The sequence below is a fragment of the Pogona vitticeps genome, chromosome 2, assembly GCF_051106095.1.
Source record: "Pogona vitticeps strain Pit_001003342236 chromosome 2, PviZW2.1, whole genome shotgun sequence".
Lineage (NCBI taxonomy): Eukaryota > Metazoa > Chordata > Lepidosauria > Squamata > Agamidae > Pogona > Pogona vitticeps.
In genome coordinates this window covers 241,086,142-241,105,478 of record NC_135784.1, presented here as the reverse complement: position 1 = coordinate 241,105,478, position 19,337 = coordinate 241,086,142, and the positions used below count along the sequence as shown (strand labels likewise).

General features: G+C 40.2%; 1 protein-coding gene across 2 annotated transcripts in view; it reads left to right on the top strand.

Annotated features, from left to right (window-relative positions):
• LOC110085553 (uncharacterized) overlaps positions 1 to 19,022 on the top strand; it is a 31,732-nt gene extending 12,710 nt beyond the window's left edge. For both annotated transcript variants that reach the window (XM_020805837.3, XM_078386160.1), the window contains one exon: positions 638 to 19,022. In XM_020805837.3, the coding sequence (XP_020661496.3) occupies positions 638 to 882 (245 nt within the window). In that variant the 3' untranslated portion in view covers positions 883 to 19,022. The remainder of the gene's footprint in view (positions 1 to 637) is intronic.
• Positions 19,023 to 19,337: the final 315 nt, after the last annotated feature.

The window sequence follows — 19,337 nt, the reverse complement described above, 5'->3', positions numbered from 1 at the left end:
TGAAAATATTAAAAATATCAAATGAAAACAATCCAGAAAACATTATTTTCACATGTATTACCAGAACTAGAGAGACCCAGAGACTGTGCTATGAATTCTTGTTGTTGAAGAATAGATAGTATGGTTTCTAATACCCTCTAGTATCTAGTTCTGGTAATGCACCTGAAAATATCTGGATTTCCCCCCGTTTCCCTTGCTATGTATAGCATTCACTGTTATCCACAGTTTTTAGCATCTGCAGCGGGGCTTGGAACCAATCCTCCACGGACATGGGGGTCCTATTTTATTAATATTCAATGTATTTCTCTTACATTTAAAGATCATGTAGTTTCTTTCTCTTTGTTTCTTTGGACTTGTCTTTTCTGCTAAGACAATGCCTGCTGCCATTACTACATGCATCATCATTTTAAATCCTACAAACTGAATTGTAAAGCTGGTTCCTACCCCAGGAGAATTCATCAGCTCCCAAAAGCAGCACAGTTGCATTTCCCCCCCTTTACCGATGAAGCCAACCTAGCATCCAGAACTCCCAATCAAAACTAGTGCATTTTCCTGCTTATTGTTCAATGCCGTTTCTTCTCTTTCCCCTCTTAAATAAGAGCTGCATTTTGAACCTCCTGCTTTTTGTTGTTTTCAGAAGTGAAGTACGTCACTTTTGACAGCCTGAAGGATTTACAGTGGAAGTTGTTCAAAGGTTTGTTAAAACGGAAGCCCAAAACAACTGGAGTGTGGAGGGAACCAACATACAGTTTTGGAATTGAAGGTGTATCTGCTCCCAAGGATGTAGAATATATCTTCCCTTTGATGCCTAAAGACTGGATAATTGATGACTCTCTTAAGTTTTCAGAGGAAATGATGCACCTGCTTCTAGAAAAAGAATGAAACTCATGAACAGAGAGCCAAAACCTGGAGAATATTTGTCTAAAATACATTGAACAACTTCCAGTGTTAGTTTAGTATTCCAATTTTTATGAGTAATTTACTTGTGTAATGCATGAAGTGAACTATTGTGTGATGTTTCAGGCAACAGATATATAGTTGTTTTTGAGGTCTCTGAAAGCACCCCTGAAAAAGGTGCCTCTAAAGATCAGCATTTTTTTATTTAGTGATAAAAAGAAAAATCCCATTGAAAGACAGAAACTGTTTGCTTTAATTGTTGTGCAGCACTCTTGTGCTGCCAGACTTCAATAGTGAACTGCTACAATGCATGTGAAACAAATAATATGCTTGTTTGAACCTGTTTTCCCCCTGTTGCTGCTGAATTTTGGTGGCATACAGGTATGATCCAAATACAGGTGGGGTGCCAGAATTGGGCCTTGTGTCCATCAAAGATGCCTACCCACCTCCAGTATAAAGCACCTGGGTGCCTTTTAATAGATTTCAGAGAGGTGTACATGTTAATCTGTTCCATCAACAAAATCAGAAATCTCCAAGATTCTCAGTTATGTTTCAGCCTGGATCACAAAAAATGCAATACAAAACAAAACAAACTCCAAAGTATTGCAGCATCTTCAAGACTAATACATTCATTAGAGGCTGAATACTCAAAAGCTTAATTTTTCTTAATTTGGGGGTTAGAAAAGTGGGGGGCATCTTATAAATGGGGGCATCTTATAAATGGAAAAATACAGTACTCGATTTATTTTGTCATTTCTTTTGTTTTTGTGTGTATTTTGTCATCTGCTTAGAACACACAGGTGATATACAGATTAATCTAAAGGACAGCAGGGAGGCTTGCATTACAGACAGGCATGTCTCTAATGAAGGCCTCAGAATAAAAATTGTGGAAGCCAAGACATGGGCACTTAGTATTCCTTTCCCTGGAGAAACAAATGTGAACCACAGCATCGCAGGTGCCATGGTGACCTAATCACATTCAATCCTGCTCCCCAGAACTGACTGGGCCACTTACTGGGCTCCTCATGGCACTCAGCTCCATTGTGGTCATCACACCAATCACGGAAGGAGCCCGGCCAGTTCTTGCCCAGCTCCCCTTGCAGCTGACGACTCATGGACCCCCTGTTCTGCCTTGGCACCAAAGTGTTGGCTGCACGGGGAGGCAGGGAAGAGCTGGCCGGGCTCCTTCCACAATTGGCACAATAATGACGACAGAGCTGAGTGCCGTACAATACCCAGTAAGTGGCCCAGCCTGTTCTGGGGGGCAAATTAGGCGGGATTGGGATTCTCCAGGGAAAACAATATGAAGTGCCCATGTCTAGTGGGAGCGGCATGTCTCATATCAGGAGGTGGAATATTCCACGTATTATGCAACCACTTTCAATACCCTGCTCTGAAGTGTGGACCTCAGGAAGTATGGCAAGATGACTTATAAATGGAAAAATACAGTACTCCATTTCTTTTGTCATTTGTTTTGTTTTTGTGTGTATTTTGTCATCTGCTTAGAGCACACAGGTGATATACACATTAATCTAAAGGACAGCAGGGAGGCTTGCATTACAGACAGGCATGTCTCTAATGACTTCGGGAACCAGACAGGTCTGTATGGCAACAGGTAGCCAGGTCCCAAGTCAATTACAGGTTTATATATTAACAGTAAAACCTTAAATTGGGCTGGCTGCAACTTGGAAATCAGTGTTATTCCTTCACTAACCTTGTTCTGTGCATCTGGTTAATTCGTTTTACCCAGAAGCCTGGCTGAAGCATGAAGCATCTGCTGCTGCTTTGAAACTCAAGGCCAACAGCAAGTCTGGTGCTGGACCATGTATGTGTCTATTTTGCCATGCATTGTTTTTACTACATGTGGCTTTCTGGTATAATTGCGATAGTATGTAAGGAATTATCTGGATGGCTATCAGCATCTGAACATTCACTTGAAGGCTCATGGGATACTTTAAATAAAACAACTGTGTAGGATTCTATACACTTGATGTCACAATTATTGTGAATTGATCCAGGAGTTCAGTTCGTACTCAATGTGATGCAACTCACGTTTAAGCTCAGAACCCCTCTTTTTTCCCTTCCTTTCTCTGGTTCCACCTCTACCAATCCTTTTATGGTTCACAATCCCGACGCTTGGTTTTGAAAGGGTTGTACAGTGTTCCAGAAAAGGTGGCAGCATTCCAAAGTTCTTCTTAACGTGTCCAGAAATAACATATACCGCAGGAATGTATTTTGTTTGGATTGTTTCTGGGTATTTTGTTTTTTGTTTTAAAATTCTCTTCTGGAGGTGATCTAGCATTAAACAAGTATATCAATGCTAGTGAAAAGGTGATAAGTTGATGTAGTGCTAATATATGTAAAAAAAAAAATTGGAGGACAATCAGGGCAAAAAAATACTGGGGCAGCTGTTCTTGCCATACTGGACATCATGCCCCAAGTAATAGTTTTCATACTGGGGTTCTGTATAAAGATACTATTTAATATTGTACCTGGAAGTGTCTGTGTTTTAACATTTAACTATCCTTTTGGGGCGAGACCATGGAATAGCGTATGTCATCTGTCCTGTAATGCAATAATATAAAGGCCACATGGCTCAGGACAAAGAGAATTAAAAAACAGACTTAAATAAGCCATCACCTAAGCATACAAATTCAACATTGTAAGAAACAACAAAATAAACATGTGTCTGTCATGCTGCAGATGTTAATGGGCCAATCTTTCTCATCAATACAGTATTAAACTGCCCAGCAGATGGCACCATTGTATATCATCGCCATATACAAAAATAATTTCATAATCATATTAGGAGTGACTCAGAGTTGAGCAGTGCTGGAGATTGTGGCTATATGACTGTTCAAACTGATCAAGTACAATTAGGCAAAGATTGGAAAAGCCAGGGGCCATGCTTTACCAGGGGTATTCTGGATGCTAGAGTTAAAAAAAAAAAGACATTTTCTAAGCCCCTTCATTTAGATGTCTGTAACCCATTGGAGTCAATGGTTTAAGCACACCTACCTGAATAGAATTAAACAAGTAGTAAAATACATAATGTTGTAAGGCCTGTCTGAAGAGTTTGCAGTATTGTTACTTTTGTCTACTTTACCTAATTTTAAATCCTTAGCATTCTTCAATTCCTGTGCTCCCTTGTGTGGTGCAAACTGAAAACATAAGAGAGGGAGGGGGCTGCAGCCCACATTTTTAGAGGTGTGGTGAAGGAAGGAAAAATTACTTTGAATGAATTCAAGTCTCCTGGGCCAGATGAATGCATACATTTGGATCTGACTGAGGTCACTGTTGCTACAGTTTGGTTCGAAATGGAGGCATCCACACGTTTCCACTTCGATTGACCCTGCCTTTTTAAAGAGATGTCATGCACATTTCTGGCACAGCAGTAGGGCATGGGTTCTTTTTAATTCCATTCAGCGTGATCCTAATTAGCTCATTGTGCAGCTTGTGCAAACAGTTAGCCCGCACCCAAGTGACATTTCAGAATCCAGGAGCCACCTATAGTCTGAGAATCCATGTAGAAGAGGTGAGATTCTATGAGTGCTATCAGGAAATGTTCCCAAACAGATAATTAAACAGTTTGTCAGTGAGTGTTCAGGGGAGAACTTGTGATTACTGAACACAAACATGTTTTTCTAAAAAAAAAAAAACAAGTTATGCCAGACTATTTGCCCCCACACACACACACACACACAAACACACTGTTACAAGTGTGATAGTTCAGAGGAATGCTGTGGATATAGATTATCTTGATTTCAGCAATGGTTTTAATAGTTTCCCGGAATATTCTTATGGACAAGCTGGTAAAATGTTGGCTAGATGATGCTACTTTTAGGTGTATTTGGAGCTGATTGGTGGTGGACAGTATCCAAAGAATGCTCACCAGTGAAGCTACATTATCCAAGATACAATTGCCATTGCACATGGCTTTTGAAGTACAGCAGTCTCATAAATGTCAGTATGTTAAGCATATATATATTTGGAACAATGGTACAAATTTTATCAATATTTATTGCGGATACCTTATTTTTATTAGACTAAAAGACAACACACATTTTTCTTTCTTTTAGTGAAAGCTACCTGTATTACTAAACTTTTGGCCGTGAACTCAATCAGTGAGTTGGAGTCAGATCTTAAAGGCATTTTGGCAGACACCTTAATCTCAGTAGGCTAGATCCAAACCTGGACATCTTTAGAGTAATCCCATAAAAAAACAACAATGGGACTATTTTACACATGATTAACCTTGGGTCTGACCCAATATAATGACACCATCTGTCCAAATGCCTCTGAAGCAAGAAAATGTTTCTTGCATATCAATCACAAAGCAAAACAAATTTTAAAAATGACCTAGCAGAAAGCATCAATTTAAAGAAAGTGCATTTAGGCCACAAAACTCATTATGAAAAATTCAGTCATGGGTATAATATCATATTGAAGTCTAGAAAGTACAGCTCCGCAGGGAACTGCTGACCTATAAGTGCTCATTTCATGTTTTTCCATTTAAATGCCTTTTGTTTATAGGCCTAGATGCTGAGTGGTTCAGAATGTCTGTCTTCTCTAACTTTATATTAAAGACTACATTTTTTTTCTTTTAACATGCAATCACTATTAATTAAACAAAGTCCTACAGACTCCCACTTACATTTGTTTTCTTCCAAAGCACCACTATCACCCAGGGGGAGGAGTTTGCCATGGGCTTGATCCTGCCCATCTGAATCCAGCATAGGTCTGGGCCTCCTATCAATCAATTGTGTGGGAAAAAAAATAGCCCAAATTTTATTGAATACAATTATAGCAAACAGATGCAACAAATAGGCAGTACAAGCCAAAGAAAACTCACATGAGGTTGCATGGCCCAAAAGTGTATCAGGCATTGGTGTGCTCCTCACTGTGAGAAGAAAGCCAAAGCAAAGAGGTAATTAGCAATGGATTTTATGGCCCTTATTTGTTTCACTACCAGAATCTGTCAGAACGGGATGGGGACTTGCAAAGTATGAGACATGGAAGTCCTATTTCCAAGGAACTAGAATAAATACTCTTATCATAAGCGATGAGGTAATGGAGGAATGTGAAACTGAGGGGAATAATTTATGATACCTGGCACCTATTTATAACAGATGCTAAGCATACCTTTCCCCCTCTCTCTGCTGTGTGCAAAAGCATAATTTTGTCACAGTTGCAGTGCAGACATTGTGAACAGTGCTATCTCCTTATCTTTAAGTTTTGATTATGGTACAACACCATTATACCATTTTGGCAACAGTCAAAATCTTTGCGATTACCAAGAGTTTTTATTGTTTTTAATCCTTTTTGTACACTATCATGCTGCCCATATGGATGAAAAGTAATTTAGGAAAGCTAGAATAATGAATTAATCAAATGAATGGTGTCTGCTGCCAGCTCAGTTATCTGTTTGTGCAAGTGAGACTCTCTCTCTTCTCACTCATTTCCCATCTATTCTTCTGGTGTATGTGCAAAGAATACAATGGGTTTTTCCAGAAAACAGAAGTTTTGGGTGGACTTCTATAACCTTCATACACACACCCCGATTCGGGAAAGTTAGTGTGTTATGGTTCCCAGCCTTGGATCTCCAGATGTTCTTGGACTGCAACTCTCAGAAGCCTTCACCGCTAGCTGTGCTGGCTAGAATTTCTGGGAGCTGCAGTCCAATAACATCCAGGGAGCCAAGAATGGGAACCACTGGTTTAAAGAAATTCATGAACTCTTGAGTGTAGCAGAGCTGGATAAGAATTTGAGGTGTACACACAGGTCTCTTAAACTCTGGGCTCTGATTGGGAACATATGGACCCTTAGAGTCTAGAAAGGTGATGGGAGTTCCAGTCCAACCATATCTGAAGAAACCAAGTTCCCCATTCCTGCTCTGGGCTGCGTTGGTGCACTGTACAATTGTGAGTGGATGTAGAAGGCAGAGGTTGAACATTATGGCTCAGCAGGGAGCAAAGAGCCTCGCTCCCACAGGCTGGGAGATATGGGTTGGTCGTGTGCATGACTGGAAGCCAGCATTGGTCAGGGCTTGGAAATGTTCCTTATACTGTCTACACCTTTCAGAATTTCTCAGCTGATATGTTCTAGAATGATGCTTTCCCCCCCCCCCACAAGCTCTAGCAGCAGGTAGCATCCCATTTACTCCCCCACCATCCTCTGCTCAGTGGACTACTGAAGGGAACTTAGACTACTCTCACCAGAAGTCTGTTTTTGCTGAGAGCAGCAACAGGGAAGGCTCTCTCCTGTATCCCCACCAAATGCACCTGTGAGCATGGAGGGACCACAAGAAAGGCCTCTGATGGTGATCTTAACACTTGAGCAGGCTCGCAAAGGGTGATGTGGTCCTTGAGATGGGCTCAGGATCACTTATGGTGCATGTGAGTAGTCTCAGTTGTGGACTAAAAGTGAAACTAGTGGTATTTGGTATTTTCTCTTCTGGGTCTATCTTGCAGTAGGCTACTTCTAGATACTTGCCTTGCCCTGTTAATTTGTTCCTTAATCATATTGAATAGGTATTGTAGTCTCACTCCACTAGTTTCTTGACAAGAATACTTCACTCTCCCAAGCACTTGGTGGGAGACCCATACTTGCTTACAGACAACCCCACAATCTCAAGCGCCTACTGACACACAATCGACTTACACAACACTGACACAGAGATGGGGACTAAACACTGCTACAAATCCAGATGCCATCTCTGCCCCCACATTTATTCTGCAAACACAATTACAGGGCCTAACTATGTCACACACAACATCAAGGGCACAGGCTGAAGGCAACGGGCCAGATAAAATGGCAAGGCGGGCCAGATGTGGTCTGTAGGCCGTAGTTTGGAGATCCCTGCTCTATAGCTAAGGGTTCCTTCACTTAATCAACATTATTGCTTTTCACAGTGCAAAGCTTCAATGGAAAAGGTCTGAATATGAAACAGAAGTCATTACTAAGTGTGAAATACCTCATTGACTCACACAATTTGCAACTTAACCAACCAGTGTCTCTTTAGTTTGGGGCCATGTATGAATGTATAAAATTTGCCATGTAATCTCACACTTATGTCTGAGGACGTGGACTTGATCCACAAAGTCTCACATTAAAATGTAGCAGTTCATCTTTAAGATGCTGCCTCTTCTAAAACTACACCTGCATTTGACTGATTCCCTACATATCATTGATTCCATTTCCTCATTCTCTCACACACAGATTAATTTTTAAAAGCAGGTGCTTACGCAAAAGAAAGCTCTCCTGCCCATTTCCATTTGCCAAGAAGGGCTAGCTTAAAACATTTTTATATCGGGAAATTAGAAAGTGCCAGTGATTTACGTATGTCTTGTGTTTTCCAAGCCTTACTTTAACCCCTGAAATGATGTGCATGCCTTATTCCTGTCTTTCTCTTTGCGGTGATATGGTGAAGCTGAGGTTTCTATATTGAAGGAAGAAATGTTATGATCACCTTTGAGTAAGAACACCACAAGTCATGCGAGCACAGAAGTTCAGGCTGCCTTGGCAGGAGAACAAAAATCCAAGAGAGGAGAGGGAATCTCAATATGACAAACCACCTTGACTATCAGGTCCAGCACAAATGGGTCACTGCTTTATTCTGCTGCTCCTCTTCCTTAATACTGCAATTGGAGTGTCCATATCCAAGATATTATTGTCCTAATAGCCAAGGCATATAATACGAATTCCCAGGTAACAGACTTCTGTGTTTTAAAAGCACCTGTAAAATTAACAACTAGACACTGATTTCCTTTAAAAAAATTATAATCACACAGCCCAATAAAACTAATGGAATCTCCAGTCAACCATGACTATACTATATATTATCAGACTGGACTCTCACTCAAGGTTTTCACCAACTCTCTCCTGGGCTGCCTCCTCTCACACACCCAGCATGGGGGTATCTCCATAGCAGGTCCATCATGACTTGAAAAAAGGGCACATGGGAGAGGCACAGAGAAATTGTAACATGCACTCCCCAGAAACTGGCTGCCTACAATTTCTTTTGCCATTCTCATCCCTCTGCAACACAGGAAGTGAAAACAGTGCCAAACACACACTCTAAAACTAATTGCATGCCAGGGACCTGCCAAATATATACTTAACATAGATCAGCTTGAAGCAATACCACTCTGTGGAGCTGATCCTAGAAGAAAGAGGCATGCAAGGGGACACCAGTGCAGAACCTACTCCAGATGCATTTTTCCAAGGCAGGGCCATTATTCCCAATGATTATGTGGGAAGGATCCCACAAAAGATAGGCAGGCAGGTGAGTGAAGGTCACCTTGCTCCTTGTTCCACCTGGACTTTCCTCCCCTTCCTGTGAAAGGCCTTCTACCAACAGTGGCCCGGGGAAGTGCATCCTTGTGACTTGATATTTTAATATTGCTTATAGTGTTTTTTTATTAATGTACTTTGAGTTTACTTGCATGCTTATATGAAAGGATTGTTATTCTGAAAGGCAGGACTTAAATATTTGAAACAAATATACATGGGAAAGCCCTTCCGATGCACCAACAGTCCCAATTCCTAATGTTTCTGTTGTGAACCTTGTCCGGCAGTGGGTAGGGTGAGACAGGAGCATGTGTGTGGTAAATTACCGGGGAGATGCAGAGTGTATACTTAGAGAGGGAGAAGGAATAGAAAGGGATTGGTCACTACTGATCTCTTGTCATGAATTTTCAGAGACGTAGCTGTGTTAAGTCTGCTCTTGCATACGCTATATCACTAAAACCACATACTAAACAAAAAGTCTGGGGCATTTTAAACACAAATAGATTTATTTCAGTTTACTTGCACATTGAACATTAGGCCCTATCCAATAAGATGCAGTTCAGTAACAGGAAAAGTAGGGTCCTGCACTTAGGCAGGAGAAACCAGATGCAGAGGTACAGGATATGTAGTACCTGGCTTGACAGTAGTACCTGTGAGAGGGATTTAGGTGCCCTAGTGGACCACCACCTAAGGATGAGCCAGCAGTGTGCTGTAGCTGCCAAGAAAGCCAACACAGTCCCAGTCTGCATCAACAGGGGGATAGCATCAAGATCATGGAAAGTGATAGTACCACACTATACCGCACTGGTGAGGCTGCACTTGGAGTGCTGTGTCCAGTTCTGGTCACCACAATACAAAAAAGGACACTGAGGCCTTGGAAGGGGTGCAGAGAAGAATAACAAAGATGATAAGGGGACTGGAGGCTAAATCCTATGAAGAATGACTAAAAGAACTAGGTATGTTTAGCTTAACAAAGAGAAGACTGAGGGGAGACATGATAGCAGTCTTCCAACATCTGAAAGGTTGTCACAGGGAAGAGGGCATCGATTTATTCTGTATTGTGGACAAGAACCAATGAGTGGAAACTCATCAGAGGAAGATTCACCCTGGAAATAAGAAGGAATTTCCTGACGGTAAGAACCATTAATCAGTGGAACAGCTTGCCTCAGGATGCTGTGGATGCCTGATTGCTGGAGGTTTTCAAGAAAATATTGGACAGCCATCTGTCCGGGATGGCATGAGGTCTCCTGCCTTGGGCAGGAGGTTGGACTAGAAAACCTCCAAGGTCCCCTTCCGACCCTACAATGATTCTATGATTTTATTGTGATCTTTCATTGATTACAATCCACCTCTTCAGACATATTTCACTAAATAAAACAACCTTCTGTTAATACACAAGGCTGTAAGGAAAACCAGCTTACTGATGCGTGACTACCTCCACTTGTGAAAAAAAATGCTTGCAGGTCTCCCACTATCAGTATTTAAACAGCATTGGATGCTGTCACTGGCTGCATGTAGTGAATGCAGAAAACATTTTAGTAGTCCATGGCTTGGTGTTGAGCACTTTTGGCTGAAATCCTGTTTGCAAAGCTGATGATTTCACTACTGCAGTGACTTTTCAGAAATAAAAAATTTTCCACCCCCACCCCACCCCCTGTAATGAAAGGGATTCCATAGGAGCCTCAGGATGTTGAGGGTGGGACTGGATGTTTTATTTTTAAAAAAACATTACTGCATGCAAACAAGCCTAAAAGACAGATTACTCAACAAGAAATGAAAAAGGTTTCTTTCTGCTTTTATTGTATTGACATCTAACCTAGCGAAATTATGTTTAAATATTGACAAGTACTGTAACCTGCAATATGTTACAGAACAGGAAATTATGGAACAGGATTTCATCCTTTTTCTGACAAACGGCAATTTCGCCTTTGTAATCACTCGAACAGGAACACCTGCAATCTCTTAGGAGTATATTGGTTGGATCAGCTTTAAATCATATGCCACCACATACGTAGTGTTATCTTTGGGGAGGAAAATGCCATATGGATGATTAACAAGAGAAAGACCAGAATAGACCGATGTTAGCACAGACTTTCTGGAGCTGGCTGGACTGTAATGGGGCTTCACCTATATAAGCTTGTTGGAAGCCACAGGATTCTGAGGTCCCAAGTCACTTTTGTGGCTCTTTGCTTTGTTCTATTTTCTACTCTTTGTGAATGATTACAGCCCTTTCCTGCTCCTATGTAAACAGTCCCTTCTTACTAGCAGGCTTTTCTCTGTACAACAAACACCAATTGGGTAATCTCTGAGGACTTTGCCCCTTTTATTCGTGCTTCCTGTTCCTGCTTGGCTCCTAGCCTAATTTTGCCATCTTGCTGCTGCTGTTGCCGCCACAACCACTCACCTATTTTGTTCACTCTCTGCTCCTACTATTAATTTATTCTGCTTATATTTGATTTTTGTCCCTGGAATTTATCTTTGCTCAGCTTCAGCTATATTTTTTGTCTTTATTCATTATGAGCAGTGACACATTTCAAGCTTAATGGTTTACTGAACCATGAAATCTGAAACAGGAATCCAGAACACAAAAGGAAATGAAAAAATATTTGGTAATACACAAGCTAGAGGTACATTAGCCATGAGATCCCAGTATACAATATATTTGCAAAACATAGGGTTTAATACTACTATAGGCTCTAAAACAGTGTATCTGCCTACAAGGCTCACTGCCTAATCTTTCCATCTTCACAAAAAGAGGACGGCCAGTCTTTCCAATTTTCAAATCAAAGGAAATCTAGACATGAAGGATCAAGCTTGGATGGAGCCTGGCCATAGTAAGAAGCTAGAGTGACTGCTGAACACAGCTTTCACCAGGTTAGCCTGGTATACTATGTACAGTATCTCGAAATAAATAAACTGGCAGCAGTGATCCATGCTCTAGTAACTTCCCTTTTGTTATACAGTAATAAACTAACAAACCAATAAATAAATTGTCTTTTAAGGCAGTCCAGAAACTACAGCTGGTCTAAATATGGTAGACAGACTTTTAACTGGAGCCATATAATCAGGACAGCCCTGTCTCGCTTCAAGTATATTTCTGAGTCCAATTCAAAATGCTGTTTTTAACCTTTTAAAATCTCTCTTTAGTTTGGGACTGGGGTGGAACATATTTCCCCATATTTGCCTACATGTCCCATAAGATAATCTACCATTGCCTTCCCCACAAAGCTGTCAAAGTTGGAGGTGTTAGGAGGGAGAGGGCCTTTTCTTGATAAAGAAAGAAAAACAATCCCTAAGCTTCTTAAATGCTGGCTATTTAGAATCATAGAATAATTGAGTTAGAAGGGGCCCATAAGGCCATCAAGTCAAAACCCCTGCTCAGTGCAGGATTCCAAGTCAAAGCAGATCTGACAGACGGTAATCCACTTTTCTCTTGAATGCCTCCAGCGTTGGGGTGCTCATCCCCCCCCCAAGGTAATTGGTTCCATTTTCATACTGTTCTAACAGTAAGGAAGTTTTTTTCCTGATGTTCAGGCTAAATCTAGCTTCCTGTAGCTTGAGCCCATTGTTATGTGGCCTGCACTCTGAGATGATTGAGAATAGATTCTGCCCCTCCTCTATATGACTACCTTTCAAATATTTGAAAAGTGCTATCATATCGTCCACCCCACCCCCAATCTTATCTTCTCAAGGCTAAACATCCCTAGTTCTTTCAGTCTATCCTCCCAGGGCTTGGTTACCAGTCCCCTGATCATCCTTGTTGGCCTTCTCCGGACTTGGTCCAGTTTGTTGGCATCCTTCAGAACTGGACACGATACTCTTGGTGAGGACTAACCACTGCTAAATAGAGGGCAATTAGTACCTCACAGGATTTGGAGACCATACTTCTGTTAATACATCCTAAAATAGCATTTGTCTTTTTTTTGCAGCCACATTGCACTGTTGGCTCATATTCATTTAAATGTGTACTATATTTGGATAGTTTAAAGTATTGCTCATTTTGGCCTGGTTTTACCTTATTTTGTACTCTCCTGTATCATATTGGCTTTCCTCTGTATTTTTATGATGCTGGCCTTTGCATTTGTATTTTTATCACACTGGTTTTTATATTCTGTTTTTACAGTTTTGTATTTTATTTTCAAGTTAATCATTTTATCTTCCAATACTAAACTGAAACAAAATGCAAAGATCTAAAACACTAAATTTAGACTATCATATCAAACTTTGGATATATCATGAGAAGACAAGACTGAATGAAAAAGATACTAACGTTAAGAAAAGTTGCAGACAGTGGGAAAAGCTGAAAGCTTAAAATGTGGTTGATTGGCTCAATAAATGAAACCACAGCACTGAATTTGCAACACCTCAGCAGGGCTGTTACTGACCAAACTTCTTGGACGTCACTAATTCATATGGTTGGAGGCGACTTGTTAATACATGACAACATTTTATATCATTGTTATTTTATTGTAAAGTAATTCCATCATAATTGGCTAACATGTTCTATAAGAGCCCCATAAATACAAATAGCAAAATTAAAGTAAATAAAATTTCCTATTGGCCTAGGAGAGACCTTTCCTGATGGAACCGGTAGAGTCTACCCGATACACCAACCTATAGTTAAACCAATTTGGAGGTCCTTTTCAACATCTTGTCACATTCTTAAAATTAGGTATACAACTACTGTAATTGTGGGCAATAGTTCCCACCCAGAGATACTGTTCTGCTAGCTGTTCCTTTTCTACTATTTTCAAGAGAGTCAATACACAGAGAAGTAAGACTTAGGTCATCCCAACAGCATCATGACGTAAATAACCAAGTTCTGTGTTGTCAGCCAAGCAGTATAACAAGTTAAGACAACAATGCATAAATCATCATAATCAATGGACTCACAAATGTTTAGCAAAAACACCTGTGAGTATTACTTAAATCTTAATCTGCTTCTACTTCCTTTGTAATGCCTTAGTTTGCAAAAAGTGTGTTCTTCATGCTTTCTTCCTATGCTCATGTCCATGCCCCTATGCTAATACTTTAAATATTTGTCCCATCAAAATGCTAATAAAGGCATTTTGTTACAGTGTGCGTGCAAAGAGTGTGTGCTAGACAGTGCATCTATCAGAGAAGAAATGGGAATAAATCCACAGTCTTGTAGATACTGGTTTTCACCATGCCTCAGCATTGGACAAGCTGCCTCGCACTGATGGAAATTGGAACCAAACAATAGGTGGAAGATTGCAATTTTCTCACTGTTGTGTTACAGTCAAACTCAGGTTAAACAGACTCCTTTCCATGAAAGGCTAAACCTTTATCCTGAATGCATCAGCTGAAACATTGCACTGAAAAGGGCCTGAAGCTGGTCAGATATTGTTTTTGTGGAGCTCCTGAGATGTCCCTGAAGTTTTAGCACTGAAATATTAAAGATTAGTAATTTAAAATACTATTTCGGATTTATTTTAGAAGCTATTTCTTGATATAAACCAGAGATCTCGATATATATATTTTTAAAAAGATGACCCCTGAGGGATCTCATCCTTGATATGGAGGTGCTGATGTGAAGACAGCTGCTCTGGATCTCCAGAGATCCAGTTTAGGCTTTCTCCAGAGAACGCCTAAACTGATATTTTAAAATTGCATTGTGATTTCTAGTTCCTTTTGTGTCAGAATAGGATGGAAATTCTATCAGGGAATACTACAGGGGAATACTAGGTTTTTTCTTCTGTTCCTTTTGGCACAAAAATGCCCAAATAACATCAAATGTCTATAAAATGTACTTGAAATCTCAAGCTGGAGCTCTTCCAAGCCTAAGGAACTACTGCAGCCCTTCATGAACAGCATATTTGCCAACTAGGAAAACCTCCACTCTGCATTTCAAATACAAGGCTAGAACCTTTCTTAAACTGTAGTTCTTCTCCTGAAAATGAAGGTCATTGATCTTCCTGTAAGAATTAAAATATGGCATAGACAGTCTGCCCCAGCTTGCAGCTACTTAGATAATCACCAGCCACTGATGGTATTGGCTAAAGCTGATGGGATGTGCAGTCTAAAACACCTGGGTGAGAGCAGTTTAGGAGAGACTGGCACAGATTGCCATGGAGAAGTGAGTCCATCATTATGGATCACATCTGTTCTGGGGATACATCCAAGGAAAACCAGCACATGTGCTTCCCTATTTTCTTTATGACATTAGTAGCATTCAGTTAAGCCTTTTCTCTTCATTGACACAGGCCACAGGATGTAAATACAGCTATAGGTGAAAGGGGATTGCATACTTGGATGCTAGCTATATAGTTCCTCTTGTGTTTTTTTTATCAAACATCGTGTTACATGATTTGCTTACAACTATTTGATTTTTACACCTCAGTGTCTTCCCAATTGTATCCCAGATTCCAGACATCTTTCAAACACTCAAACCATTCATGAACATTTTTAGTATACAATATGGCTACTATCATAATATTACTTTCATCATATACAATATTCTCAAGTTCTTCTAATAACATTCTTAATAAAAGTAATTCCGGCTCCATGCCCCAACCTTATATCTAGTTTAATTAACATAAAATAAAAAGCCACCATATTACATCTTTACCCTGGTTAGAGGTCCCTTATTTCAATTTAATTCTCCTTTTTAATATAAAGAATATGCTTCTTTACAATTCCCAAAGTTAAATACAGTGGTGCCTCGCTTAACGGGCGTCCCGTTTAACGATGAATCCGCATAGCAATGAATTTTTTTATATCGTTTTTGCGATCACATTGCAATGGTTTAGATAGGAAAATATTGCTTTGCGATGATTGGTACCCTGTTTCGCATACCGATCAAAGCATAGCGATGATTTTCCAACAGCTGATCGGCGGTTCCAAAATGGCTGCTGGGTAAATAAAATGGCCGCCTGCTGTGTTTTCGCGCGGTTTCCTTACTTACCAGGCAGCGAAAATGGCCACCGTATAGAGGATTTTCGCTTTAAGGTGAGTTTTTTGCCCATAGGAACACATTAAATGGCTTTTAATGCATTCCTATGGGCTTTTTATTTCCGCATACTGACGAAATCGCTTTGCAGCGATTTTTGCTGCACGGATTATCGTCGCTATGCGGGGCACCACTGTATATACATGTTTTCCAACATTAAGGGTCCCCTTCCTATTTTCCCCTTTTTCATCTTTCTAAGTAATTTCCTCTCTTGTTTCTCTTTTTTTTCATTTTTTGTTTCTGTCTCTCTAAACATTCTGCCATCTTTCATGCCCCCTGAAACCATTTTGTGCATCTGATTCATCTCCACTAGATCTTTAGGCATTTGATCTATCTTCAATAGATCCAGACTTTTAAAAATTAATCTTGCTGATTTTCTCCCCTTGTCTTCCCTTAATACTCTCTTTGGATCCAAGATTAACGTTGTTTCTCTTAAGTTTTCCCTATTAATTTCCTCCAGCTCATCTTTTGATTGGTATACATCATCCGGTACACTCTCATTTCCTTCATTATTCCCTGTCTCTTGTTGACTATGATTCTTCAAATGTTCATTAAATAAATTTTCCTCTTGGTAGTGGGATCTCACTATTTCTAGTATTGTTTGACGGGTAGATTTTGTTTCATCCCAAAATTGCTCTTGCTGTGCGATTCTGTTCCAGCTGCCCAAGATTCGAAGCTCCCAAGACTCACAGTCCAGTTCTCTGATTGTATCTGTGTCATAGTTGATCCCTGGTAAATTGATGCCAGGTAAACAAATATTCCAAGTTTCCAGAGTCAATTCAAAGAGTCCGCCTTGGCTAAATAGACCTGAACCAAAATTTAAACCCCCAAAGTACGAAGGTACAATGCAATGGTTGTATCTGTGGCCTGATGGCCTAATTCCCACAGGTTTACACCAGCTAGGCAAACACAAACACTTCCAGCTCTCGGGGCAGTTCTCAGAGTCTCACAATACAGTTTAAAAAGATCCACTTTAGGGTTAATTGTCCAGCCAGGCATGAAAAAATCCAAAATAAATAAAAAACAGGTTTCCAGGCTTTTAAACAGCAGTAGATTACTCAAGGTCACTGTTCTGGGCGTTATGCCAAAAAACTTCAAATAGTCGAAACATGAGATAAGTCCAATCTTAATTAATAATAACTTACGAGAAAGTTTCTTAAGATTTATAACGCCAAATTATAATGTTCTTAAAGTATATTTTAAATATATTTAAATGAGTAGTTAATGTCCCATAAATCTTTAAATTATTTTCTTTGCATCAACTATCCCTCTCTCCAGATTTTCTGCCGCTATATGATTGATGAGACTGATAGAAGGTTCTTTTTTTCTGTATATAATAATTGTCTTCTCGAGGGGTATTCATAAGCATTCATAAGTTGTAAAAATATATCTCACCCAGTAGTAACACTGATGTTGAATAGCTGATTATTGCTACTCTTAATTGTCAGCTGCTGATGACTTGCAAGCAAGAAACTGCTTTTTTCTGCCCGCTGGCTGATTAGGGAGTTTCCTGGATCAAACGGGGATGACCGCCGTCCCCCCTCATGATCAACAGGTTCCCCCCAGTTCACCACCTCTCCGGGGTGGTTTCGACACCCTAGGGTGTCCCAAACAGGTCAGAATTCAACCCAGGGAACAGAGCTTTGTCCTCCTGCTGCTGTCTCATCACGGCGTCAAGCCGTTCTCAGTTCCTCTTGTGTTTTAATTGTGTTTATTTCATACATATAAAGCAATATTTTGTTTTTAATTTTGTATTTTCAGCTCCTTTTTTGATGGAAAAGTGGGATAACCAAATAAGCATTTATTCCTAAGAGCAAAGACAATGTGTTCATCTCAGACTGTTGCACTATGTTTTGTTGTCAGCCATTGTTTTTCAGCTCATAGTTTACTGTAACTTTTAAAGCTTCCAAAATAACTTGGTAAATCTTTTTAGTGTAAAGAGGTACAATTCTGCGTTTCATCATTACCAATCTGTTAATATTCAAAATCAGCTGTTCTCCCATGAAACTGATGAGGAGAAATTATTGTCTGTTTTGCTGGTGCTGTTGTTTGTATAGGTAAAAAGTAAAGGTTCCCCTTGACAATTTTTAGTCCAGTCGTGTCCAACTCTAGGGGGCGGTGCTCATCCCCTTTTCAAGTCATAGAGCCAGCACTTGTCCAAAGACAGTTTCCGTTGTCACATGGCCAGCGTGACTAGGGACGCCGTTTTACCTTCCCACCGAGGTGGTACCTATTTATCTACTCACATTTGCATGCTTTCGAACTGCTAGGTTGGTGAGGAGCTGGGACAAACCAACGGGTGCTCACTCCGTCACGTGGATTCGATCTTACGACTGCTGGTCTTCTGACCCTGCAGCACACAGGCTTCTGCGGTTTAGCCCACAGTGCCACCACATATACTGTGTACCAAAAAAGCTAAACATACAGTGAAAATATAGCACTACAATTTACTTACTTACTTATTTACTTACTTACTTACTTACTTAATTAATTAATTAAATATACCACCCAGTTACTGAATTCACACTACTCTGGAAGGTGTAGAACAAGCAAAATCCCACAACCACCTCTCACTTCATTCCCATAGTAACATAAACAAGATGGTGGTATAACTCAGTGGTTCTTAACCTTTGTTACTCGGATGTTTTTGAACTGCAACTCCCAGAAACCCCAGCCAGCACAGTTGGTGGTGAAGACTTCTGGGAGTTGCAGTCCAAAACTCCTGAGTAACCCAAGGTTAAGAACCAGTGCTATAACTAAGTCAAATGCAGTAAAGGTTTTCCATGTTGCAGCAATTTACTATTAGTCTGTACCTGGACTTGCTCATTCCACTTTAGCATCTGCAAAAAAACACTTAAAAACAAAACAGAACTGCTAAATAACTCAGTGATTCAGGTATCTGGCTGCGGAGCCAGTGGTTGGGAGTTTGATTCCCCACTGTGCCTCCTTGGCAGGGGCTGGACTTGGTGATCCACATGGTCCTATCCACCTCTTCAGTTCTACAATTATATTATATTAAAACAATAATGGTAGGGTGACTTTCCCTCATCATTGAATAACTAAAAATCTGTTAGAAAACATTTATGTTCAAAAAGCACACAGATCTTTTTTGGCTCCAGAAGGTTAGAAGGTACTACTTGCAGGAGGGATTTGTTTCAAGCAGTAAATAACCATTCTCACA